General features: G+C 38.3%; 1 protein-coding gene across 12 annotated transcripts in view; it reads left to right on the forward strand.

The window, feature by feature from the left end:
- LOC139937933 (MAP/microtubule affinity-regulating kinase 3-like) overlaps positions 1-27,759 on the forward strand; it is a 90,629-nt gene that overhangs the window by 40,849 nt on the left and 22,021 nt on the right. For 6 of the 12 annotated variants that reach the window (XM_071933256.1, XM_071933262.1, XM_071933301.1 and 3 more), the window contains exons 5-12: positions 10,974-11,022; positions 12,834-12,970; positions 16,672-16,728; positions 21,814-22,050; positions 23,169-23,288; positions 25,210-25,422; positions 25,806-25,977; positions 26,398-26,439. In XM_071933256.1, the coding sequence (XP_071789357.1) occupies positions 10,974-11,022; positions 12,834-12,970; positions 16,672-16,728; positions 21,814-22,050; positions 23,169-23,288; positions 25,210-25,422; positions 25,806-25,977; positions 26,398-26,439 (1,027 nt within the window). The remainder of the gene's footprint in view (positions 1-10,973; positions 11,023-12,833; positions 12,971-16,671; positions 16,729-21,813; positions 22,051-23,168; positions 23,289-25,209; positions 25,423-25,805; positions 25,978-26,397; positions 26,440-27,759) is intronic. The other 6 variants (XM_071933287.1, XM_071933295.1, XM_071933278.1 and 3 more) reach the window with 3 other exon arrangements.

Below are 27,759 nucleotides of genomic sequence, written 5' to 3' on the forward strand. Positions count from 1 at the left end.
AAATTAATTGGGAGGGTGTGATGCTAGATTGGTGATTGTATTTGAAAAGGTTTAACAGGCCTGTGTGTGTACATGTATGCTTCGTTTTTGAAAGGGCAAGGTCACCAAAGCATGTTCTCCTTGGTTAAAGGGCATCCAATGAAAAATTTTAAATTTCTGCTGGATTATTTCAAGGGCACCAAGGCAATGACCAGGGGGCATGGAGGCATTGCCTTCATTGCCTCTGTGAAGTATCAGGCAGGGGGTTTATTTAGACTTGAGTAGAATACAATTTATCACCTTATTTGTAGTGTGATGAGATCGTACCTTGGAACGAGAATAAAAGCAGCTGGCAACTATTGCTAAGTTCCTGACTATTGGCCTGAGCTAATGGCCAAGTTTAGCGATTCATGTGATGGTAAATGCGTACTCGAAACAATAACAACAACTCACAGTGCTTATTATGAGAATCTTCATTGTGTCTTTTCTTTATCAAGTCAAGAAACTCTGAAACGCTCCCCCAAAAAAGATACTGCACAGAGATACACAAATCTTCTTAACCAAACTATGGGACTCTTCGTTGTCTTTCCTTTATCAATTCAAGAAACCTCAAAATGCACGGCAAATTATACCACACAGAGACACAAACATCTTCTTAAAAGAAACCAGAATAAAAACTGGCACGCAGGGATTAACTTGTACCATGAATACTTGGAAATGCTGGAAATAATTTGTTAGTTTAATAATCTGTTGAGAATTGAAAGTTGGAGCAATACCATATAGGGCCCAATAGCCATTCATATTAACATAGTCTCTGGGATGTTTTCCAGTAAATGCAAACCTCGGATGTACACCGTCTTAACAAATATTGACTCGTGTCCATTCCTGTGAGTCCCAATGCGCTGAAATATAAGAAACAGCATTGGTGATTAGCATAAGTGGGTTTTTCCACAAGCTTTGAATGTTACTTAAAAAAGTAGCCATTTTTAATGACTGTCTATTAGTTTTTGTCTAGGGATATTTGGGCATTACAACAACACAATAATGATATCTTGTTTCTATTTTAAATCAGTGGTTCTTTTCACAGGTTATTTTTTATAACGTAGCCTTAGTTGACTTTGTTAAAATATTACTTAAAATATTGCTTAAAATATTACCTAATATGGTTTCCATTTGGCCTGGTTGTCTGTTAGTTAGGGCATTACAACAACTCAATAGGATGGTGTTGTTTTTCTAAAAATCAGGAGAATTTTTCTCAGGCCACTTTTTTATTATGACATAAGTTGGGTTTTAGAGAGCTTACAATATTACTTTATAAGGTTGCCATTTGCCCTTGATGTCTGTAAGTTATTTTTCCACGGACGTTCAGGCATTACAGCAACTAAATTATATATTGTTTGAATTCTAAATCAGTAGTACTTTTCACATGTTATTTTTTATGACATAAGTTGGCTTTTTGTGAGCTTAAAATATAACTTTGTAGGGTTGCCATAGGATGTTGTTGTTTTCTTTTAAGCAGTTACTGTACTTTTCACGAGCTATTTTTGAGGACAAAAGTTGGCTTTTTTGAAGCTTAAAATATTACTTTATAAAGTTGCCTATTCTCCTGATTGTCTGTGAGTTATTTTTGTCTAGGGATGTTCAGGGCATTACAACAGCATAATAAGACATGGTTTCGTTTCTTAATCAATACTTTACACAAGTTATTTTAATGACAAAAGTTGGCTTTTCGAGAGCTTACAATGTGACTGCCATTTCTCCTGATTGTCTGTTAGTTATTTTTCTACGGATTTCCAGGGCATTACAACAATTCAATAGCTTTAGGATGTTGTTGTTTTTCTTTAAAAAAGTAGTACTTTTCAAAAGGTTTTTTTTAAGGACAAAAGTTGGCTTTTTAAAGCTTAAAATATTACTTTATAAAGTTGCCATTTGTCCTGATCGCCTGTTAGTTATTTTTCTATGGATATAAGACCTTACAACATCATTGCTTTTTCTCTAAATCAGTAGTACTTTTCACAGGTTATTTGTAATGACACGATTGCAATGAAGGTACTCTTCCCCAGAGAGTTTGAGCGATTCACAAAACGTAACCCAAGAGAGGGCCAATTTCCTCAAGCAGTTGAAAAGAAACAATCCAAGCTCACAAGTCGAAACTATGTACATTAATCCGCAGTTTGGCTCATTACATGATTGGGAAAAACAATTGCTGAATAAAAAATATATATAAAAAAACCTTACAACTTATGCGTAAATACCTGAACCTCGCTGTTTCACCAACTACTAACGATTTCATCTAATTGGGGTTGTGCGACAGAATTGTTTTTGTTAGTGGCCTAACTTTTTGCCCTAACAGAGTCTTTCTCGAAGGCTGACAAAAAGTTGTTGTTTTTCGTGTTACACTGCCTGGCCTCTCCTACATGTAGCTTAACAGTGGAAGGCACATTACATAGAAAGTCACATGTATTGATATCTATTGTTGTCCCTTTGAAACTTTTCTTGCCTCTTCTCTTTACCTCCCATCCAGTGCTTCTTTCCAGTGCTCGTAGATGTTTTCTCCTCAATAAGTCTTCCTTGATTATCTTAGATTCAAAGATGCTAATCAGCTTCTGTGTATCATTCCTCGACTTGTTCCAAACCTCTTCAGAGGTTCATGTTAAAGACACTGGACACTATTGGTATTTGTCAAAGACCAGTCTTCTCACTTGCTGTATCTCAACATATGCATAAAATAACAAGCCTGTGAAAGCTCCAGCTCAATCGGTCATCGAAGTTGCGAGATAATAATGAAAGAAAAACACCCTTGTCACACGAAGTTGTGTACTTTCTAATGCTTGATTTCGAAACCTCAAGTTCTAAATTTGAGGTCTCGAAATCAAATTTGTGGAAAATGACTTCTTTCTCAAAAACTACTTTACCTCAGAGGGAGCTGTTTCTCACAATGTTTCATACTATCAACCTCTCCCCATTACTTGTTACCAAGTAAGTTTTATACTAAAAATTATTTTGAGTAATTACCAATAGTGTCCACTGCCTTTAACACTGTTGCACTGAAGCGCAAAGTCTTCAGAGTGTTAAAGTGCATTGCATCACATGCAGGCATTTTCCGTTATTGATCGTGTCATATGATCCAAAATCTAAGACTGTCAGGGAAAAAAGTCCCTTTTCAAGGAGTTGTTGATTCGGGTTGGTATTATGCAGTTTCTAGTTTGGAAGTATCACTTCAAGTCTGAACCATGATGAACATTTATGTAACTTGTACACATGACACACATTGCGAGTACGTAGTACACCTTTGGTCTTTGGAACCATTAAACTGTTTTAATTCTCTATAAATATAGATGTATACAATAAAACTAACATGTAAAAAATTTCATTTCAAAAGGTGGTCGCGTTTCAAGATATCGAGAAAAAAATCCAGAGCAAATGCAGGAAGAATGAAATCCCCAATGGGAAATACACATAAGCTGAGAAGCATTATCTCAGATTCAAATGTTTAGGGTTAAAAACTGATATTTTTTTACATAACCACATTACTTCTAAGTAAAATGTGTGTCAAAATGCTTTACAATACAATATAGATTTATATAGTGCCCCACAAAGATCGGGGCGCTTTACAATTTACGATACAAAAAAACCAATGCAATGACAAAGATCAAAAAAAAAAAAACCCCGAGCAAATAACAAAATGGCCGGATACTTCTCAAAGCTGCGGTAGGCTTCAAACCAAAAGTTTTTATTTGCATTAATTTTGAGAGTAATTACCAAACGTATTCGTTCTCTTATCTTGAATATATTTGCTTTTGAAGTGTGCTTTCACCTCCTTGCATTAATTATGTCTGGCTTCTTATAAAAGAGTGATTACAAACTTCAAAATTACTGAATTACAATTTTGGAATGAGTTCTGCTGTTTTTTTTCTGTTTGGATGAATTAGTGAATAACTTATACAGCTACAAAGTACGCATGTTTTCCTGATACGTTTCTACATTGTCTGAGCCTGAGGGACTATGGTCAAAACTGGACAAGGAATCTTGGCATTTGCGTGCGCATATGAGTCTAATGAAGCACTTCGGGTTATTTTTGACAACATTAAGGCCTCTAATGTCGGGTAACCATAGCAACTCTATTCCTGCTGATGTACATGCTCATGTAGCACTCTTGTCTTTGTGGGACTTCCTCGGTAGAAAGTGCTTTTATTTACGTGTGTGTGTGTGGGTTTTTTTTCCCTTCAATTTTTACATGGAAACATATCCAATGAAGTTATTGCCCTTTATGGTGCAGATGCCATCTTATATGTCTAGAAAGAAGAGTGAAATCCTTCTTAGAAAAGGTCATGTTACAGATGTGGCTATTTTCATTTGAATAAATTGACTCTTTGTTGAATGCACCTGAAACCCCTACTACCCAAAGCTCCTCCAAAAATGCATCCCCTGGTTTTGCCTGATTTTTTTTTTATGAACCGGCACTCCAAAAGACAAGCAAGGCTTTCATAATGTATTAAATTTGCAAGTAGCTAGCTCCCAATTTCATAAAGCTGCTTAAATGTTGAATTTTTTGCTTACTGTGCAATTTGCATTTCATAGCGCTGCTGACCTATGTATGCACCCAAAGAGGCATGCTAACCTTTCGGTGGTTATCTGCACGAAAACGAACGATGTAAAAATGTGAATCCGTGAACGCACAAGATGGCCATTTAATTGTCATGCTAACCTGTTGTGAAACATGTTTACAGCAAATTTTTCTGCTACAGTAAGCACAGAAGTTAATCAGCGCTATGGAGTTTGGCCCAAGCTTGCAATGTGTACAAACTTGTCTGGGTTACCAAATGATTCAGGCAGGTTCACAGTGAAAAAAACTTCTGCAAGCTTCATGCTCAATTTAAAGTTAACCAATAGTGAGCACAAATAACCAACCTCAGGGCTGTATGCTTCGTTTCTGAAAGGGCAAGGGTACCAAGGCATTTTCTCCTTGGTAAATGATGAAATTGTAAATTGTAAATATGATGAAATTGTTAATTTCTACTGGAGCATTTCCAGGGGCACCAAGGCAATGACCAGGGGACACGGAGGCAATCGCCTTCGTTGCCTCCGTGAAGTATCAGGCCTGCAACCTATTCTGATAGGATGTCTGGTGATGATGCAGTTGTTTCAAGCATCATAGCGCTGTGTTCCCTGAAAGTAAAATTGATTTTTTTTTTTTTTTTTTTGTGGGGGGGGGGGGGGGGATAATATTTTGATAAGGAATGCCGTACTCAGTTCCTTTTGGACCATAACATTTTGTTTGGATTGAATGAAAACAAAGTGCACATCTTCGTGCCTGTTGCAAAGTCAATATGAATGTTTTGCCTATTGCCGTGTCTAACAGGCTGATCAAATGCAGAGGTGGGACTATAAAATCAGTCAGCCAACTCCAACCGCAACCTATACGCATAGATTTGATTCGGCGAACACAAAATTTTAGGTTTTTTTTTTTTTTTTTTTTAAAGGCAGATTTGTTTGCATGACAGCAACTGCTTGAATGTTATATATCGTGTCACTCGGGTCGGCCACTGATCCAGTTGACTTCAGCAATGTGTCTACTTTCTCGTTGCTTTCTGCGAGTTAGTCGTATTTGCTGTTGTTGTTAAGCACCCTCCCATCCCATCAAAGGCAGCGATGATTTAAGGTGGAAGGTTTCATCTTGCTTTTGGCCTTTAGCTGGCACACCAAGCCGACCTGTGCTAAGAAGGCTTTATTTTGAAGTTTGTGGGCGTTGGGATCTACATTACAGTGGATATTGGCATGTTGATATTGTTGCGTTTGGACTGCTCAAATATGGCTAGGACTGCTCAAAGATTTGAGTGGTAGTTTTCAGGGCTTGTAGCACACACCGACATGTAGTGAATGAGATATCAGGTTGGGTTTTAAAGTTGGTGTTTGCAAAGCTAGCCTTTTAAGGATGTGGCTCATGTGGACTCAGTTAACTTCTACGCTGCCTGGTTTACTATAAGTTGGGTGGTAGTAACATCCATGCATAAATCACACTACAAACATCGATACATTATAGCAAGGATACAACCTAAAATCTGTCTTACTCTGTACATGTAGTTGGATCTTGATCACTTCGGACCAACCTACCTCTAATTGAAACACGCTATAAATTGCTTAATTGAAATGTGCTACATATGGCACATTTCAAGCAGACAATTTCAGATATGAGATATTGCGAGGAGGCACGATGGCCTCATCAGCTACGGGTGTTGAACACCCTGGGGGCGAGGTTGAGATGTGCAGTGAAAAGCCCTGCTAGGTACAGCATTGTCTTAATCCTGCCTCATGATCTTATTTTGCAACGTACTGAAATGCATCCTCTGATAAATTGCCAGATTACGTCTAGCACAGTCATAATACTGCAACCATTACAGCTTGCGTAAGGTTTTCGTAACATTACATGGGCTGGAAACAAACCACCAGATACAGTGTGTGTGTGTGAATTTTCTGTCCACTCCAATCAACCAACAGGGATTCAGAAGCAGTTGATAGCAATCTCGCTTTCATACAGTGTACATATTTTGTGACGCTCGAGTTCGGGTGGTGATTTTGTCTTAAAGGGATGGTATACCTTTTGTAATTACTCAAAAAGTTAATTGTCATAATAAAACACTGGAGAGCTGTTAATGCTAAAAACATCGTTAGAAATGAACCTTTTTTGAAGTATTGTAGTTTCATAGAATCTGGTAATTTTTCACAAAAACAATTTGAATCATAGAAAGGTTTCAGGTAGAAGGCATCTAACAATGAAAACACATAATTCTGTGCATTCTGTTTTATTTTTTACTTGCAACTTCGATGACCAATTGAGCCCAAATTTCGTCACAGGTTTGTTATTTTATGCATATGTTGGGATACACCATGTGAGGATACTGGTATTTTGACAATTACCAAAAGTATACCCTGCCTTTAAAGAGAACACCAAAGTCGTAGTCTTAGTGAGCAGTGATGTTGTTGGTGACATTTACTTGCCGTTAAAATCATTCACTGACTTTAAGATGCAAATTTACCAAATACAATTTGTGTTTTTGACCATGTAAGAACATTGTGAACTGAATTTCCATGATGCAAAACAAGTCAAATGAACTGGATTTTCAATTGTTATTATTATTATTTATTTTGCCTTTGATGCAAGAAAACAACATACAGGCAGTAAACATGAGATAAAACTGTGATTATAATACTAATAATAATATTAGTAAAAATTGATATAGTGCCATATCCATCGAAAACAATGCTCCATGGCGCTAATACAGAGAAACATTTAAAATATAGATAATAAGCAAAAACAAGATATGAAAAAAAGTTTAAAATCAGCACACAAAAAAAATCAAGCCAACAATGACAAGCAATTAAAGAAATTAACAATATACAATGGAAAGTTATAATACAAGAAGCCGTTAAAAGTGCCCTCATAATATCAAAAATACATTCAATAAGGACATTCTCCCTCCCTGTTCACACCATGGGCATGTTTCTGTTGGCTTTTTACACACGACTCATTATTTGACAACATGGCCCGGCTTTAATGGAGACAGATTGAATGACATATCATGCTGCAAGGAAAGGGAATTAAAACGAACTGCGCTCAGTCTTGGACAGCTAATGATGAGTCGCCGTCTTAAATGTAATTGGCTTCCATTTTATCTCTCTCTCTCTTACTCTCTTTTTTGTTGGCTAAAGATTCTAGAACTTTGTGGATCAGTTGTGTGGGTTTGTAATTAACCTAGGAGGAATGTCTTTCTGTAGATCAGGGTTCAATTTCATAGAGCTGCTTAAATCACAAAAAGTAGCAAATGTTAGGTTACCAGCCAAAATATCATGTCACAAGTACAATTTGTCACAAGCATTTTGCTAAATTCTGCGTTGCTACACTATTAGAAATAAACGGCAATGCATCATGGAAAAAAAAAAAAAAAAAAAAACCAACAACACAGTCTCGACTAGTGTCCAAGTTGCGACTAAATAGGAGTGCAACTAAGCGAGGTGTAAATTTTACCAGTCGCCAGGCAAACATCCGATCCAACCGTCCATTTTCAGGATTTTGTTAATGTTTGTCAGATCTTGCACATTTGTCAAACATATCTAATACTGCTTGATTGTAGTACAACCATACACATCCCGGCCTGGAGTTTCATCTTTGAGAGGGAAAGGCTATTTGCATTATGAAAAGGGCACTTCAATTGGAAAATCTTAAATTCTGTGGAAAACGTTTGAAGGGGCATCAGCCAAGTCCAGGGCCCAATTTCATAGAGCCGCTAAGCACGAAAATGTGCTTAGCTTGAAATCTCTTCCTTGTTAAAAACAGGATTACCAATCGTATTTTGATTTGTTGCATATTGCTTGTTACTGGTATTCAGCTGTTGTTTGCTTATCCTGAAAATCACGTGGAAATTTGGTCGGTAATCCTGTTTTTTTTTCAAGGAAGAAAGTTCATGCTAAGCAAATGTTTGTGCTTAGCAGCTCTATGAAATTAGGCCCAGGCCAACAGAGCCCATGGCCTCCGTGGCCTTCTTGAAATTCAAGGCCCACACATGTAGTGAGAAAACTCCCTCTGCAGACTGCTTTAGTGTATCAAACTGACATCCTCAAACCTGACCAGATTCGGGAAAAAAAAAACTCCAGCTAGACAGACCCCTTTAACCCAGCCTAAATGGCACTTGACGTTCTCAGGCGTGCTGAGTAAAAAAAAAGAGAGTATATTCAATGGAGAATTGAAGCAGTCGAATGCTTTCAACCCGGATCGAAACACACCCCGAGATGACGGACTTATGCACTCTGATGGCCTAGTTTGAAGTCCTTTTTACCCAACGGCCAGAAGAATTAGGCTCTGGTTTCTGGTGCCTGTTAGAGAACAGTTTTCTTGGGGAGTCCATTATTAGTTTATCTTGTTGATAGAAATATGACTCTTCTACCCACCCCATTCTCCCACCCTCTGGGAAAAAACCCCCCCAAACAAAACAAACAGTAAAATCAATGACAATGTAGTACATGTTATTGGTGATTAAGAACCAACAAAATTAATACAAAAATAGGTTAACGATTATTGAGTCCTTTGAAAGCAAATATGAAGTAATGAGCAATAACACTCCGCACTAATGGCGTCACATTTGCTAAAAATGCCCTGCTGTCGGACAAACATTCCACCCCTTACAGGTTTACTGCATCATCAGCGCACCAGACCACGCTACTACCGCTAGTATAGTCAGTACTCATGAGTTACAAAAATGCTTTTAGTTGCACAGTAAGCGTATCTTTTTATGCCTTGAGTTTATGTCTGCACCTGCTAGTTTGCACCGCAACCAATGTGCGAGTATACTCCAGAGGAGGTTTCTGCACAGTATAGGAAGAAGATGATGATAAAGCGTTGATGTAGCCTACCGTTAGTAAATGTTGACACTTTGTCTGAGATCTGGGTACTGAGCTTCTGCTACGCATTAGTGCCGAGTGCTATTCACAGAAAGAAAGTAGTTCCACTTTTCTTTTGCTCCATCCCCTCTTTTTTTTGGGGGGGGGGGGTGCAAACAAAGTTTTTAAACATGTTTTCTTTGTCAGTACATGGAGGAATGGTCAGTATGACTGTCTGTTACTCTTTACAGAGAATGGATCCTGCCAATGACACAGTGTAGACACTGTACGGTGCAATTCGAGACGCTTCCATGTTTTCAAAATAGTGGCAGGATGTCCCCACAGTTGTGTATTTATTTATGTTTATTGTTATTGGTACATGCTGGTGACTCTGTACATAAGCCTTTGTTGTAGTAACGATGGTTTCGATGGCATCAACTACTGTGATTACTGTATTACCTTTAGAACCATGATCAATGTTCACTGATCGATTTCAGTGTAAAGTTTACTGCACTTCGACTGGATATGATACTGTTGTATGGTTGTGCAAACATGGTCGCCAGTGAAAAATCTCATACCCTTGGTCTATGTTCATACTGAACTATGTAGTACCCCACATGCCGATTGCATTGTTGCAATGCTCTCTGCTTCCCCCCTCCCTTCCTTGATTTGCGTTAGTGAAACTTAGTCTGCTGAGTACATGGCTCTAATCTGATTGAATCTTTCAGGGGATATGTTAATTCCAGAAAGTGCTTGTTGCTACTGCCTATGGAGACATCTTACAATGGGTTTTGTGTTGATTTATTTTAATTTTTTTATTTATCGAGACAGTCTTAAAGGCAACCAGAAACTACTGATTGAATTATTGACTTGTTTACACGAGGAAATGTTTACACGAGGAATGAGTATTGTCCATTTCTTTTTGTTGTTGCCGCGATTGTGTTTTTTCTTCTCTTTTTGTCTCTTGCACATGAGTCCTAAGTGCCAAGGGTTGTCCATTTCCAATTCCAAATTTTTTTGCCCTTAGAAAAATCTTAGAAAAATCTTAAACAATTGCGATTAAATAGCCTGGAATGTACGTTAGAACATTCACCATGTGTACATGAAGTTGAGCCCTTGTACTCAACAAAATATTCCTACTTTTTTTCCAAAGACCAAATATCATGCCTGCTTATAAAGCATACGTATGTAGAGGTGATGAACTTCTTTTCCTGTTCCATAAGAAATGTAACAGAAAGTTACTTTGCTATCAGAAGTCACTCGTAGGAGATTTCAGCTTGATTATTTTTGCCTGGATCTGAAAGTAATCTTGTTGACTCAGGATATTTAATTGGTTTGTTGTTTCCTTTCTGCTTGGATGACGCTGTTTGCCCATTGTTTGTTCTATTATTATCAATTGAACTATCCATTTTTTTTTTTTTTTAAACAAACAGGTTTATAGGGACACACATTTTCTCCAGGGGCATTCAGGCGTGTTGTTTACTAATGTATGTTATACTTGTTGCTTTTCAAAGTTCTTTGAAAAAAATGACCAAAGTTAATATTTCAGTTCAAAGTTTATATTTTTAAAGTTCAAACATTTAATTAAATCAAAAATGTTTTTGTTTTCCCATGTACAGGTTTATAGAGAAGTAAGAATCATGAAGTTAGTAGATCATCCTAATATAGGTGAGTTAAATGTATTGCTAACTGAAAGGCCAAGTCACACTGCAGCGATAACGAAAACAATAACGATCACGACGCAAAGAGAACGCATTCTATTGGTTGGGTTGCTCCACGCAGAATACGCCCACATCGAGGGCGTGCATTTCTAACGCTGTCGTTTTCATTCACGTCATCGAGGCCTGTGTGACCGGGCCTTAAGCCCGGACGACTTGTGCGACTAGTGTCGTAGTCATGCCTGTTGATTGCTGAGTCGAGTCGCGACTACCAGTTTTCAACTACTCGGTTAATTATGGCGCCACGACTAAATTACAAAAATAGTTGCGACTTTCTGCTTGGTGAACCAATTGTGTCGCTCACGACTATTCATGACAACATCATTTACTTACGAAACACAATCAGACATCAGTGGCACAATCCTTTCAGTGTGAATTTTACTTTATTACGCTTGCAGCAAACATGCTGCAATGCATCATGGGAATTAAAAATTAGTCGCGACTAGTGTAGAGGTTGAACCAATTTGAGGTGCAAATAGTCGGGTAGTAAATTTCACTAGTCGCCCAGGCCTTCTGTGTGTTTTGTGTTTTGGGCTATCTTAAGCATGATACGATGTTTTGACAATTTTAAACTTGCGCGTAATGTGAGTGTTATTTCAAGAGATCAAAATGTTTTTTGCACTGACAAGACGAAATGTTCTTTCAGTCGAATGTGGTTACTGCAGAGAGAGTTACTGTGTACATATACATGTGTGTTTCATTTCTTAATGTTTTTGTTGTTAAGTGTTGTTGATGTTTTGCTTTTACACATTCAGTGCTCTGGAATTTTTTAGTTTGACAGTTTTAAAGGCACTTTATTAATTACTGCAGATATCATGTGCATAGAATGGTGCTATTAAATTCAACCAACCACTGATATGTGGATAATATTTTGGTTTTATTCGTATCATCTATTAAATTCATGTATGTGTGCGTTACATTGTATGATATATACAAAATGTATTACTGAAGATATTTCAGTCCATGAAGCAAAAATGTATTGACTGCATGTACACATCCCCCCTCCCCCACAAACCTTTCATGCATGGCATGACATTCTGGAAGGGGAGGTCATGTTTCGTAAGAAAAGGGCACTTCCATTAAGTACAAAATGATATTAATAACCATCTATCGGAAATCTTGCGCAAAATTGTCTTTTATGCTTTGTTAGAGTAACAATAGATTAATTTGCATAATCGATGATTTTGTATCCGTCTTCCCCATGTGTCATTTCTTAGATATTGCATTTTGTATTGTATTTCTCTACCACATGCTCTGGATTTCTTCTTAGCTTAAGGCTAAAAATTCGATATTGAACATGTGGTGTTATAGGCGTGTTATTATATGGCCTAGCGGTTTAGAGCACCAGATTCCAGCTCTGGTGTTTCTGCAGCAGAGTGTGGGTTCGAGTCCCAGTCGTGACACTTGGGTCCTTAAGCAAGACAGTTAACCAGGATTGATTCATAAAGTTGGGGAGGTAGTGCTTTCTGCTCTACCAACCAGGCTTCTGATGGATGATACCCCAAGCCTACATCTGTATGGACTGTAAAGGGGGTAACCCTGTTTCACCCCCAGGAGTAGCTGGCAACGGCCCCTGGAAAAATAGCTGATTTGTAACCCACACCTTGAAGTGGCCTTCAGGCCTTGTGTGTCTGGCGACTTGCATAACAAACAATTTTTTTATTTAATTTAGCCCCATGAGCAGCACTTTGAAGGATTTGTGTGCCTAATAAGTTTTCATTTCTATTAATATTATTATTTAATTATTTTTAATGTCCGCAGTTAAGCTGTTTGAAGTGATAGAGACAGAGAAGACACTGTACCTTGTCATGGAGTTTGCCAGTGGGGGAGAGGTATTCGACTATCTAGTAGCTCATGGCCGCATGAAGGAGAAAGAAGCAAGGGCCAAATTTAGACAGGTAAACAGGCTTGTATGCTTCGTTTTTGAAAGGGCAAGGTCACCAAGGCATTTTCTCTTTTGCAAAGGGCATCCTATGAGTAAACTTTTATCATAGCATTTCAAGGGCACCAAGGCAATTATTACCATGGGGTATGGAGGCAATCGTCTTCAGTGGCTTCGTGAAGTGTCAGGCGCGGGTAAGAACTGACGGGGTTGAAGGAGGCTCATCTGGATTTCAGCCACCTGGGAATGAGGTTTTACTTGATTGTGGGGCTTCACGGGGGATAGTCTTGTGCCTTTACCCCGAACCTTGGCTCGGGCTCCGACTCTTTTACACATTGCATGGTGTTTCAAACACTCAAATTGAGTGTGCAGTTGGAGCATAAGCTGAGGTTTGGAAAAAGCCCCCGATCTCTGGATGTGTTTCTCATGAGGCAGCTTTCCTGTAGGTTTTAGGTTTATTTCCATACCATTAGGCAGTGCAATATACGGGAAAACTTCTTAATCGAAACTTAATAATAGTATGGGGAGGTCAGACAAGAAGCCTAAGCTTGTGCAAGATCTGGCTTCTTTAAAAAGAACACTTATAAATACAAGACCCTTTGTCTTGTTATCTCCTGCAAAAGCAGAAACTGGTTAATATTATCCTTTTCAGAAAGGGAGCCAGACTTTTCTCCCTGCCCATGTCCAGACTTGTTTTTCATACCACATAACTTAGCATTTGAGGAGGGCTCTGCTAGGGTCGAAACGTGAGGCCATTAACCATTTCTACATTAATTTAAACTCAAGATAAAAAACAGAAACGTGGCTGCTGTCTGTAGACCTTCTGCAAATATGTTACTGGTCAACAAGGGTTGCAGTTTTGCAATTTAAAGCTATATGATCATGACATCGACGCCCCCCCCCCCCCCCCCAAAAAAAGACTCATTCACTGACCTTTTTCAGACATATGTCAGAGTGGGGCAATGGATGTTTCCTCACTCTAGTTAACTTAATTGTGTCACAGTCGGAGGTAATTGTAACAGTTGCTGTCACAAATATAAGTCAAATATGCGCCGGTGTTCACACTGCCTGGGTCCTATTGCATGGCTCTGCTTACTGCCAAATTCTGCGCTTGCAATCACTATTCTTTGCTGACAGTGAAAGCAGAATTTCTGCGCTTGCTGTAACGTGGAGTGTACACGCGCACGAGCAAAACATTCTCTGCTATCCTGTGAAGTACGCTTGATGTAAGCACAGATTTCCCTGCTTCTTTGTCCCAATTCTTTGTCAGGGTTTGCCTGTGACTCTAGTGACTGGGCAGCAGGACCAGTTAGCTTGTCACTTCACTTGTCTGCCAGCTTTTTCCACTGGTCCGCCAGCTTTTTCCACTGGTCCGCCAGCTTTTTCCACTGGTCCGCCAGTTTTTTCCACGGGTCCGCCAGCTTTTTCTACTGGTCTGCCAGCTTTTTCCACTGGGTGCCAGTTTTTTCCACTGGTCTGCCAGTTTTTTTCACTGGTCCGCCAGCTTTTTCCACTGGTCCGCCAGCTTTTTCCAGCTTTTTTTTCATACTGAGGCTGGAAGGGAAAAAAAATGGTCTGGTACCTGTTTGTGATGTGATTGACCCCAGTGTACATGACTAATGCACACACAGACAAGGATCATGACAAAAGATGGTACCAGTGTAAGACAGGGATGAGATAGTTAAGACTTTTATCTGAATTCAGACTTTCTTTGTTAATCTAGATGCTGTTTTTTTCCTCAAAATAAAAACAAGTCATGCTCTTAGATCTTCATCTTCAGCACTGAGAATACTGTTACGAAAAGCTCCTTGGAATCTCAAAAGGTGGAATTTCCATCATTTTAATGTTCCTCCGAATAATCTGAATCCTCGTTTCTTTTTGGGGGTCGGCAATGGCTCTCGTCCCCTTTAAGAAGAATCTTATCCAGTCGAGACTACGCACAAGGGATAGTTTGTTTATAAAAATTATATATATATTTTTTTAAAGGGTATGGAGGTGTCGGTCAGTGACATTGAACAGCAATCCTGCACTGTGTGGGAGCCTTGTACTGGTGTTTAGCCGTGCGTCAAATGCATGATTGATTTCATGCTTAGGACCTGTACATTGTGTCGGAAACACTCGTACAGACATGGAGAAAAGGAATTTGCATGCTCACTTTAAAGCGTTTTTATTGCGAGCATTTCTAATGCCGGCCACAGTCTGGGATGTTATTCATTCATTAATTAAACAGATGAATTTACGACGTGGTTTAGGCTCGGGGTGATTATCTTTTTTAAATATTAACTCCTACGCTCACTTAGCATATACTACGGAGCTATTTTAGAATAAGAATAATTCATGTGGAAATAATATGGCAAAACAGGGAGCTGTTAATATGCTGAAGATTTTGTTTTACTGATTTCAAACTCCATTCTCTTATTGCCCTGTTTTAAAAAAGTACATTTGGTTTTAGAAGTGGATCTGTTTTTTAAAGTTCAATTACAAATCTTGTTTTCAAGATTCTGTTTTTTAAAGGGGCACAGTGCCTAGGATTGGGTGCGTTGAGTTATGTGAGGCATTGCCATGAAATGAATATGGTTGGAAAGATGTTTCTTTATGTATGAACAGGTAGAATACATACATTAAACACACACCCTTATCAATGGCAGTTACAGGGTACCTCATTGTTTTTTTTATTGTTCCCCTTTTTCTGAAAGTCCTCTTTGGGGTGCACCAGAACAAAGAAAACGTTTTGGGATAGCATTGTTCCCTCATGTAGAGTACCCCCGTAAATGAACATTGCAGTACAAGGATTCTGAACTTGCTAGAAAGTCACACCCATGCTCCGCTTAAGCCTAGTGGAAGGATGGTCAATTGGGTTTTCCCTTTGCTCTCCGTGCAGCACAATGTATTCCCAAAAAGGAAACTAAATCTGTCAAGATTACTGAGAGTGGTACCCCTCGGAGGAAGTTTGAAATGACCCGAGACTCTCTTTGGTGATGGATCCAGCTTCCATTTATAGGAAGGGGTTACCAGCTAGGCTAAGTACACTGTATGTTGTAAGCTTGCGCCATATTGGGATGGATATAAAGTGTACAGGTGGGGTCTCTTCTCTAAGTGTGTTGATGTATTGCCACTTCCGTCTTCAGCAGCAGTCATGGTTCAAACATTGGCAGTAGCATAATGGTTGAACTGTTTTTAAACTTTGGCTCTAACTAAGGCTCTGGCTTAAGCAGGGTTCATACTTCCTGTGAATGCTTCCTGAGAATGCTTCATGAGAAGTGAACTTGACCTCACAGCTCTGGGTTTTTTTGCTGTGAATGTTTTTTGCAAGAGATGAGCACATCCCAACTCTTGCAAATTGTTTGTTGTTATTTTGTGACGTCAAATTCGCTTCGCATTTGCAGGAAGTATGAACCAGGCTCTGTTAATTAAACAAAATGTACGCTTTCTCTACTGGATTTCAAACAGGCGGACAGATCCTAAGAAGCTAGAGCCAAAGCCTAAGTCAGGGTCACAGTCATAGCCATAGACCAAGATAACCTCATTGTGTAGAAAAGTTCAACGACAACTGCACTTAATAAATAATAATAAAAATACTAAACACATTTGTAAAGCGCCTAGTGGAAAAATCCTCTAAGCACATAAAAAGAACAATAAAATACAATGAGTGAAAGATACAATTACAATTAAGCAGATTACAAATAAGCAGCTTCTAATGTTCTTGTTTTTTTACAGATTGTTTCCGCAGTCCAGTACTGCCACCAGAAGAGGGTTGTCCATCGAGATTTAAAGGTCGGTATTCTAACCTCCCATCTACAGTGTACATGTCATGTGTACATATAGATGGTTCCACTTAACATCACCTCTTTACGGGCAATAATTTGTTATCGCACAAGTGTTTTTTTAATTTATAAAAACTGCTTGTGGCACGCAGGAGATTTTTTCAAATTCCTTGCGTGATTGGTCAGTGAACAACTTGTCTGCGTAGAAAAGTTAGAATGCTTCACGCGCCCCAAAGCCAAGACCACAGTTGCACGTAAAGATGGCGTGTATCAGGAACTAAATGTATCTGTACTGTTATTATGAGGTAGTTTAAAGGCAAAGTTTGATTGTTACAACCCATTATAAATGTAGATGTACACAATAAAACTAACATGTGAAAATTTCATACCAAAAGGTAGTCGCATTTTTGAGGTATCCCCGAAAAACTGGAGCGGATATGTCCATCCAGAAAGAATAATTCCCTGACAGAATCTGTCTCAGATTCAGTTTTTGGGGATAAAACCTGATATATCTTTTTTACATTACCATGTTACTTCAAAGTGATATTTTTCTCAAAATGCTTTATCAAATCGAAAGCTGCTGTAGGCTTTTAACCAATTTTGTTATTGCCATTATTTTTAAGAGTGATTACCAACTGTGTACCTTCCCTTTTAGTCATTAGGGTGACACGAGGTATCACGTTACTATTGTAGTTTGTTTTGGCGCTATCTGCCTTTAAGTTTCTCCCGTCTCCCATGTCAAGGTTGTTTTGGTCGTAACAATGGCTTCCAGAGGAGTAAAGACATTGACATTTAAAACTGTTAACGCTTTCCTTTGACATATTGCACACTGAGTCACGTTTAAAATGACAGGCAAATTAATTGAGGCAAGGACTCATTTATTGTCATCCCATTTTTCTGTTGTGTCAACTGTCGAGGCCGGGAGGCCCTGTGATCCAGCAGTTATTTGATGGACATTTGCAGATGATGAGAATATGTATTTCAGCTGAAAAATGCACATGTATATCACAACAATGGCTTTTTGGAAGCCGATCGCATTTCGTTCCAAATGTATATTTTGTAAGGAATTCATGTCTCTCGAAGCCGACCTGTTAAAAAAAAGCCAGATGCAATTTCAATTTGTTTCTCAAATCCAAACACTGACTTGATAAGACATCTGCTCGAGAACGGCAAAGTTTGTGGGTTCAAATCCAACCCGAGTAATATGCGTGTGGATTTGTTTTCACAGGCTTAAAGGAACACGTTGCCTTGGATCGGACGAGTTGGTCTATAAAAAGCGTTTATAACCGTTTGTTATAAAATGCATATGGTTGGAAAGATAACTTAAAAGTAGAATACAATGATCCACACATATTTGCCTCGAAATGGCGTGGTTTTCCTTTTACTTTGCGAACTAACACGGTCGGCCATTTATGGGAGTCAAAAATTTGACTCCCATAAATGGCCGACCGTGTTTGTCGACGAGGTAAAAGGAAAACCACGCAATTTCGAGTGATACTTGTGTGGATCATTATATTCTACTTTTAAAATATCTGTCTAATCATATGCATTTTATAACAAACGGTTACAGAACGCTTTTCAAAGACCAACTCGACCGATCCAAGGCAACGTGTTCCTTTAAGGAAAGTATACACAGTGCTTAACACTGTATAGGGAAATCACAAAGAAATATTCTCTAAATGTGGCAATTTATGCTTAACAGGCTTTTGAAAACATGAAAATTTGATGAATGATGAATTATTCTTTCTATCATTGAGAGGGTGATCGGTACTATTTGGCTAGAGTGGTTGATATACGGGACGATTATGGCATGAATAATGGTTTCAGCCGTGGTACATCTAATTTACTGTTTCAGTCATTGCGGATGTTGCGCTCTCCAGCTTAGGCTAGATAAATTAAGATTGGTCACGTCTTGTACCATGTACCCTCAAATCTTGTATCATCTAACGTTATGTGAAAGCCGGCGAGTTTTGATAAATTATTTCTGAGATTCCTTGGTTGATAACAGCTGCCGAGCCGCAGTTTTCACATTGAATGGCTGGCTAAGTACATGGTAGGTGCGGTCCTATGCACTTGTAGGCCATGTACCTGTAGGCCATGTGGATAAAAGAACTTGTTTACCACTATTTGAACAACTAGAATACGGGGACAGATCTGTTTAGTTTGTCGCAACTCATTTTGAAACTGGTCGCCATCTCAAAGGATAATTTTGTTTATGTTCTGAACAGTTTCAATGATTCCTGTACTCCTGTTATGTATTGACATCCAATTGTTTAAGTCCCAAAAGGTTTTGGAAACAAATTTAGGTCATTTAAAAAAGTAAAAAAATTATATTTTATTTACTGTATATATATTTGGTTTGCGGTAACACCATGTGTGTATCTACTTTCTAGGTAGAGTTTGTTTTTTAAGAGAACTGTCTTGCTATGTTCTATTACCGCGGAGTAGATTTGTCCGAATGTTCGTGAGATTTCTCAGTTCTGAAAAGAACTGTCCTGCTTTTTAACTAATACCTGGGCGGAAGGTATAGCAAATTGGCAGGGACTATTTAATGTACTTGTCACCAGTGACCAAATTTACAATAGGCTCAAGTTGAATGAAAGGGTTGATTGAAAAACTTAAAGGCAGTGGACACTATTGGTTAGTACTCAAAATAATTATTAGCATAAATCCTTACTTGGTGACGAGTAATGGGGAGAGGTTGATGGTATAAAACATTGTGAGAAACGGCTCCCTCTGAAGTAACTTTGTTTTTCAAGAAAGAAGTAATTTTCCACGAATTAGATTTTGAGACCTCAATTAGATTTTGAGGTCTCGAAATCAAGCATCTGAAAGCGCACAACTTTGTGTGACAAGGGTGTTTTTTCTTTCATTATTATCTCGCAACTTTGACGACCAATTGAGTTCAAATTTTCACACCAAGTGAGAAGACTGGTCTTTGACAATTACCAATAGTGTCCAGTGTCTTTAAATAACAACTCTTAAAAAAAGGGGCAACCTTCTCGGTCTCAGGAAAGAGCCGACGCTTTTATGTACTTTCCCTCTGGTACCGAAATAGCTTTGATTGAAATAATGACTCAAATCAAGATGAAGATAGCGTTCCACTCGCACAAAAAACAAGCAAATTAACAATGAAAATAATTGGATACCTAAAATAATCATTCCGACTAACAAGCCTATATTTAGCTTGTCCATCTCGTTATAAAACAGAAGTCATTATTAGCAGAAAATAAAGAAAAACAAGGGGAAAAAAAGCTGAAGAAATCTTGTTGATCAGAGATGAAGAGTTAGCGTTGTGGAGGAGAGAGTACAAAGTGGATTTCACAACAGGAAAGATGGCATTAGATAGGAATCTGAACCTAATCCCGGCAGTGAGAGGCATCGCGTATCTAGCAACATTGAATTAAACACGCTCTGCTTGATTGTCTTTGCAGCAGCGGCACGGTTTTTCCTTTCCTTCTTTTTTTTTATCTTCTTCTTCTTGTGCAACCTTTCTATCTTCAAGTCTCGGATTTAGATAATGGAATGCATCTTACGATACACTTTATTTATGGAGAGATTGAACTGTAAATCAATGAGTGGATGTTGCAACCAGGGTAGGCCTTGGTTGACACTTATAGGGAGGGTATATCACTCTGAAAATTTAAGAACTCGCTCCGCGGCTGTGCAGTTAAAAACGATCATATGAGTTAAAGTAGTAGTCTTAGCCAATTTTCTATACCTTCCGCCCAGGTAGTAGTTAAAAAGCAGGACAGTTCTTTTCATAACTGAGAAGTCTCTCGAACAATCTGATAAATCTACTCCGCGGTAGTAGAATATATAGCAAGACAGTTCTCTAAGAACAAACTTTACCTGGCAAGTAGATACAAATGGTGTTACTGCAAACCAAATGTATATATTGGTACCTCACCATGCAATGCCTCAAATCCTATATCACTCTTTAATCAATTAATGGTAATCAACACAATTAGTTTGAAGCCGGCTGCTGCTTTCAATAGTATAAAGCTTTTTTGCTTGAGAAACAATGTGGTATGTATTTATGCCTCAAAATTTGAAAGGGCATAACTGTTCAGATTGTGTATTCCTTATGGGGATTGTTATTTTGGGGGATATCTCAAAAACGCAACCCCTTGTGAAATGAAATTTTCTCATGTTAGTTGTACTATATACATCTACATTTATATAGGACTAAAACAATCAAACGATTCTCAAAAAGTATACTTTGTCTGGTTTAAAGTATGACAAATGTCCTTGTCAAGTTAATGTTCCTAAGTGGACCCAAGACACAAAAAAGCGTTTTACCCAACCATTAAGTGTTGAGTTTTTAATGAGATGGTGCTACAGTTACTCCAGTTGGCCAAACTGCTAGCCCATTTATGTTTCCCTTTTTAGATGTGCATTATAAGTTAAATCTCAGTTTAGGACATTGCCTTCTTGTTATGAGAAGTCTTAAGTGATGCATAAACCCACAAGTACTCACCAAACACTCAGTCCGATGTAGTTCAGTGAAAAACTTGTATTTGATTTAAATAAGATAACCTTAGGTAACTGTTTTTCAAAGGAGAATTTAATTTTTGTTTAACTTCACTCAGTTTCCCAAGATGCATTGCGGTATATTTTTAAGTTGGCAGTTGTGCATACAGACAATTGAGGTTTCTAAAAAGAAAAACATTTTTAAAAGAAGCAAACAATAGGAATTCTCTGTCATACAATGTTTTTACCCTTCACTGATGTGTATAAAGCACTGTATACTTGGTGCTTTGCCAAGTTCTGTGATGATTTTTGTTGATTTTTGTTGATAAATCACTTGGGTGGGAATCAAACCCATGACCTTTGCATTTCTAGAGCAGATGTCTTACCAGTAGACTACCGAGCTAGCCCAGTGGCTAGGGGCAGTTCAAATCCTATGTGTTAGCAGCTGGTATCGCAACGAATAGATAGTTGTTAGTTTGGCATCGGGATAAAGAACAGTGCTTTATGCACATTGTTGTAAGGGTATAAACAAAAATGATATTCTTTATCCCAGATGCAAACTAGCATCTATCACATTTTATGTCCGATGTCATTAACATTTCTTACCTCTTTGATTTCACAGGCTGAGAATTTACTCCTTGATAAAGACCTGAACATCAAGATAGCGGACTTTGGTTTCAGTAATGAATTCACACCAGGCAGTAAGCTAGACACATTCTGCGGCAGTCCACCTTATGCTGCCCCGGAACTCTTCCAGGGAAAGAAGTACGACGGTCCCGAAGTGGACGTCTGGAGTTTAGGCGTTATCCTCTACACACTCGTCAGCGGCTCGCTACCATTTGATGGTCAGAATTTAAAAGTAAGTTTGGGTTACTCTGCCTAAAAGTAGGGTCATATTGTAATAGTCACCCTGAAAATAAATTGGGCAATTTTTGTCGGAAATTTTAGTCAAAGAGAGACCGGCTTTCTTGGCTAAATGCTGCTAGCTTTGCCTAGTCGTGGTTTTCCTCTTGGTTTTTGTTTGCATTCCCTTTTTTGTTTTTTCCTGTCATTCTCTGAGCGCTTTGTAACCTTAGGAAAAGGCGCTATGTAAATGGTATTATTATTATTATTATTATTATGATTAAATACTACTTTTTATAAAGATGGTTATGGTAACTGTTTGAAACGTCAAGACCACACCGGCTCTTTTCAGAGCCAAAACTCCCTCAAAAGAGATTTTACACATGGTTGTACCCGCAAGTCTACTATTTATATTTATATTTATAGTTACTCTTATTCTTCACTCAATGCAAAGCTTCAAACACAATTTATGGTCATGGTAGCAAGCATCCTGCAAAACTTTTTAGCCTGAAATGCCTGTTGATTAGAAATCTATTATAATAATGTTGACAAATTTGAATCTCCAAAGATCGCCTGTTGGTGGCTTTTGAAAATGTCCATGGTGTCTGTTTGAATGTTGTCCTCAACACATCTAGAGATTCAGTTGGTACCCACTGTTGCCCTGCTAAAGAAAGACAGATTCAACGTTCTTGATAAAAGAACAATCCAACAGTGTTTTGCTGTTTTCTCAATAACTAGGCCCTGTATTGGACTTTCACAGTTGCCTTTATTGTATCTTTTCTGATATTGTTCGCCTATCAGCATATTCACTAACAAAAAACAACTGATGACCCTAACTTTTAGGTGGAGTGTTGTTCTTCATCATTGTTTGTTTAACTGACTACAGTTTTTCTTTTATTGTTTTCTTCTTTAAGTAATAGCTGCTCACTTTCTATCTTCAAATGTTTTCTCAGTGATTGTCTATCAGTGCACATACATGTAGCTCTATGCGTGAGTTACATTGTACATGTCACCTTCAGCCCCTACCCCCTTCTCACTCATGTCCTTCAGCCCGCACGTCCCGCTTTCCTTTAAGCCTTAAATCTTGACTAATCTCGACTGATCCCCTTTTATCATTGTCAATTCCTCCAATAGGAGCTAAGAGAAAGGGTTTTACGAGGCAAGTACCGCATCCCATTCTACATGTCAACAGATTGTGAGAATCTGCTCAAGAGGTTTCTAATGCTCAACCCTACAAAAAGAGCTAACCTAGAGGTAAGAATCCCATGACCGTTTTCCTTCCAGAGTAGATGTCTTATAAAAGCCATGACCTTTGCCCTTCAAGAGTAGGTGTCTTACGAAACCCATGAACTTGTTTTTCTGGTATGAAGATGGTACTGGCACCAACTCTTAGAACTGTGTGAATTTGACTGTAAAAGCAATCCTGCAGTTTTCAAGTGTATTTGGTCTTTGAAAACCAAATTGTTTGAGTGTGCTATTTCAAAAACAAAAAGCTGTTGCCTGTCAAAGAATCAAGAGTTCCATATTGTAATTTTCCATAAAAAAATAAACAAAAAACCTGTAAAATTGATGATGACGTGAACAGCAGTGTGTGAGTTTGATGAAACAAAAAACTTATTCCAGCATATCCATGAAGTTATAAATAAATAAAAAAAATTGAAAAGGGAAAAAAAACAAAAAAACAGTGAGTTCAGTTTGGGGTTGTGGGGGTAGATAATACTGATTAGTTGCCCCTATTTAGTATCCAGCCATGTGCAAATGATGGCACTCTCGATAATATCCAATGATTCATGCCATGATTCTATGCAACATTGAAAGGAGGGTGGGTGTCTTTCCATGGATGTGATTCATTATCCATTACCAGGTACTTAGTCTAGTTCCCTGATCACACTTGACTTTTTGGCTTCCTAGAAACATGTGGGAGTTGGAAGAACCAGGCTTAAATTACTCAACTGGATGTGTGTGTTGCGATTGCACTATACAAATATTGACTGCTTCAAGTGCTATGGCTGTAACTGAGCTGCCATCCAGTACAAATTTTTTTGATGTTGTTTTCCTACAATAAAAACCCCAGTTTAGTAAAATATTGCTACATTAACAAGAATGTATATCACAGGATCAAGATTTAAGGGAATCCAGTAAAGGCATAAAGAATGGTTGGAAATGAAGTTGGTTTGAAAAACAAGTTGATGAAATTCCTCTTGAAGTTATTTGCAAATGTGACTGGCAAATAATACAAGCATTGGTCATTGTTAAAGGCAGTCGACACTATTGGTAATTACTCAAAACAATTATTATCATAAAATCTTTCTTGATTACGAGTAATGGGGAGAGGTTGATAGCATAAAACATTGTAAAAAACAGCTCCCTCTGAAGTGATGAGAAAGAAGTAATTTTCCATGACTTTGATTTCGCGACCTCAGATTTAGAATTTGAGGTCTCGAAATCAAGCATCTGAAAGCACACAACTTCGTGTGACCATGGTGCGACGAGGGTGTTTTTTTTTCTCTTTCATCTCCCAACCTGTACGACCGATTGAGCTCAAATTATCACAGGTTTGTTATTTTTTTGCATATGTTGAGATACACCCACTGTGAAGACTGGTCTTTGACAATTACCAATAGTGTCCAGTGTCTTTGATCAGCAATGAGACAGACACAAAAACTTGAAACTTTGATTTTAATTTCTCGGTCGTATGGAATTTGTGACTTGTTACTATTATTCTTATTGGAAGAAAATACCCAAACATTAGGTTCACTGTAATTTGTTATAAATTAACATTTGACAGTTTATTGTCAGGTATTCATTCCTTCATTAAAGCCATTATACACTTTCGGAACAGAAACAAAACATAAAATTCACAGATTTACAAATAACTTACAGGGTTTACAGAAGGTAATGGTGAAAGACTCTTGAAATATTATTCCATGAAATGCTTTACTTTTTGAGAAAACATTAAAACAATTATCAATTCTCGATATCAAGAATTACGGATTTATTTTAAACACATGTCATGACACGGCGAAGCGTGCGGAAACAAGGGTGGGTTTTCCCTTTATTTTCTCCTTACTCTGATGACCGATTGAGCCTAAAATTTTATAAAAAAATACACTATTACAAAATTGAGACATAATTGGTTCTTTTCTATTCACCGATTGTGTTCCCTTTGTTCCAGACAATCATGAAAGACAAATGGATGAACGGAGGCTATGAGGACGACGAGCTCAAACCCTACCAAGAGCCAGAGCCCGACTTCAACGATGAGCGACGGATAGAGATCATGCTTAGCATGGGCTTCAAGCGGAAGGACATCGACGACTCCCTCAGGAATCACAAGTACGATGACCCGTACGCCACGTACCTTCTCCTGGGTCGCAGAGCACAAGATGTAAGTGTTGATATGTATCTGGGGACCGCCGTAGTGTTTACTTTAAAGTAGACCTTACCCAAACCTGGGCCCAATTTTATTGAGGAGCTGCTTAAGTAGACAATTTTGCTTACAAATTTTGTAGCGAAAATTAGCAGGATACCAGTCAGAAATTGTACATGTGATATAGTGTTTATAATAAGGCTGGTAACCCTTTTCTGGTAAGCCTAATGTTTGTTGTTCTTAGCTACCTTTTGTGGTTAAGCAGCTCTATAAAATTGGACACTATAGTTCAGTCACCGTTTCAGTCTTCATTTGTTCAAGTTATTGAGCTGACGTTAATAATATTCTGACTTGGTAATACTTGGTAAATAATGTAGGCGTTATTATCTCTTCCCTCACAGTCTGAAGAAGCAGACTCGACGTCGAGCAGCAGCCTCTCACTAACTCAGCGCAATGTCCCCGACATGACCTCCGCCATCACCCCTTCGCCATCTACCCATGGTAAGAAACAACAACGCGGCCTGCCCTCCAATCAGAAAGAGAGGCGATTTAGTCATGGCGGAGAAAATTACGGTCAGTTTTTTTGTTTTGGGAGCCCCTAAGAAAAAACACACACTTTCCTGTGGCTTCTCGCAACTTCATCTGGGCTCTCGGAAAACGATGGTTGAGGGTTTCTGTCGGTCTCTTGGATTGATCAGTGGCAAGGTTGACGTGGATTCCCCGTTTTTACTTCTTTTTTTCCCCTCCCCACCTGATTCCAATAACAGTCTTGGGTTTTCTATTTCTTTAATTCCCCCCCCCCCCCCTCTTCGAAAAATGGCAAAGTATACTTCGGTGAATAAACTTCAAACGTCTTTCCCTGACTACAGTTTTTGGGATTGTTTTCCAGTCCTGGACGCACATGGAAGTCTTTCAGTGAGATTGAAAAATGAGAAATCGAGAAACCACTGATTTTTTACCTTGGGAAACATTTTTTTCTAATATTTGTTACAGGGAAAACGACAACAGCGAAGATCACCTGCCCTGAGCAGGCCGGTAGGTCCATGCTTTTCATATCCTGCTGCAATTTCTTGTAGCTTTTTAAAATTTATTCGTAGGTGATCTCATCTTCTTGATGAGTTGGTGGTGGTGTTAACTTTCCTAACGAAATTGCCATTAACCTATCCTACCCCTTTGACCTTAAGAAAGCCTCTCAAACGTGTACGGTGTGACTAATTTGTCAACATTGTTGCTCTCTGTTTCAGCCTGTATACAAGATCGTTCGTACTGTCTACAAATAAATAATAAAATAAAAAATAAAAAATGAAACTTAACCAGTATGACTAATTGTCAACATTGTTGCCCCCTTGTATGAGCCTGTATACAAAATTGTTATTACTGTCAAAACAAATGAAACCTGACCTCCCCCATTCCTCCGTAGCCCTTTCCTTGGTTTTGCAAGAGTTTGATGGATTCAGCTAAACCTGGCCGCCATCACAGGGTCAAGACAAGACAGTGTTGTATCTGAGCCTTGCTTGTGGCAACAAAATGTCATTTTTGTTAACATTACATCTAATATAGAAAGGTTTTTCAATGTTTTTGATTGCGTGTGTCCAAAATGCCTTCAAAAATGGAAGTAAAGCAAACATGTTCAGTTGGGCAGGCAGCTACCATCTTTGGAAAATTTAATTTGAACATCTGTGGACAGTTTTTTTTTTTGGAAGTTGGTGGTCACAAATTGACACAATTCGTTCCTGTGTCATTTTTTTCTCTGATTTTGCTGGGTCTGCTTAAATTGCAGATGTTTTATCGAAAATGTATACAGGCTTGATAATAGAGAAAGAAAATTAAAAGGTTTTTCACTTTCAGAATTTGAGGTGTAAGCCTCTTGGGTTTTGATCAAGTGCCATGTTATAAATTTTTTTAAAAAGTTATGAGAGATAAATTTGAAATGAAATACACTGAAGACAAGAGGAAGAGTAAAGAAATATGGAAAATGATAACTTAAAAGAAAGATGCACAGAAATAGCATGAAGGTTTTGTAGTAAGCACTAAGACACTCACAGATGTCAGCTCCCTTCATTGTCCTTAACACAAAGCGATTTGATAACACAATTTTTTTTTTTATACTTTTGTGATAAGTTAGTTTTACTTGCAGTGCCTGAACAGCTATTTCCAACAAAGATTTCAATTTTTTTTTTTCTGAACAGAGAATTTACCCCTTTTCATCCTAGAGCAAATTTACTCATGGTCCACCATTCACATATCATCATATGAAAACAAAAACCTGATTCAATGATGTGTTGTATTCCGTGAGTTTGAAGAAGTTCTCTCCTGTTAGTTCACAGTAGAAGAAACAATAGACTTGAAATCACC

The sequence above is a fragment of the Asterias amurensis genome, chromosome 1, assembly GCF_032118995.1.
Source record: "Asterias amurensis chromosome 1, ASM3211899v1".
NCBI classification, from domain to species: domain Eukaryota; kingdom Metazoa; phylum Echinodermata; class Asteroidea; order Forcipulatida; family Asteriidae; genus Asterias; species Asterias amurensis.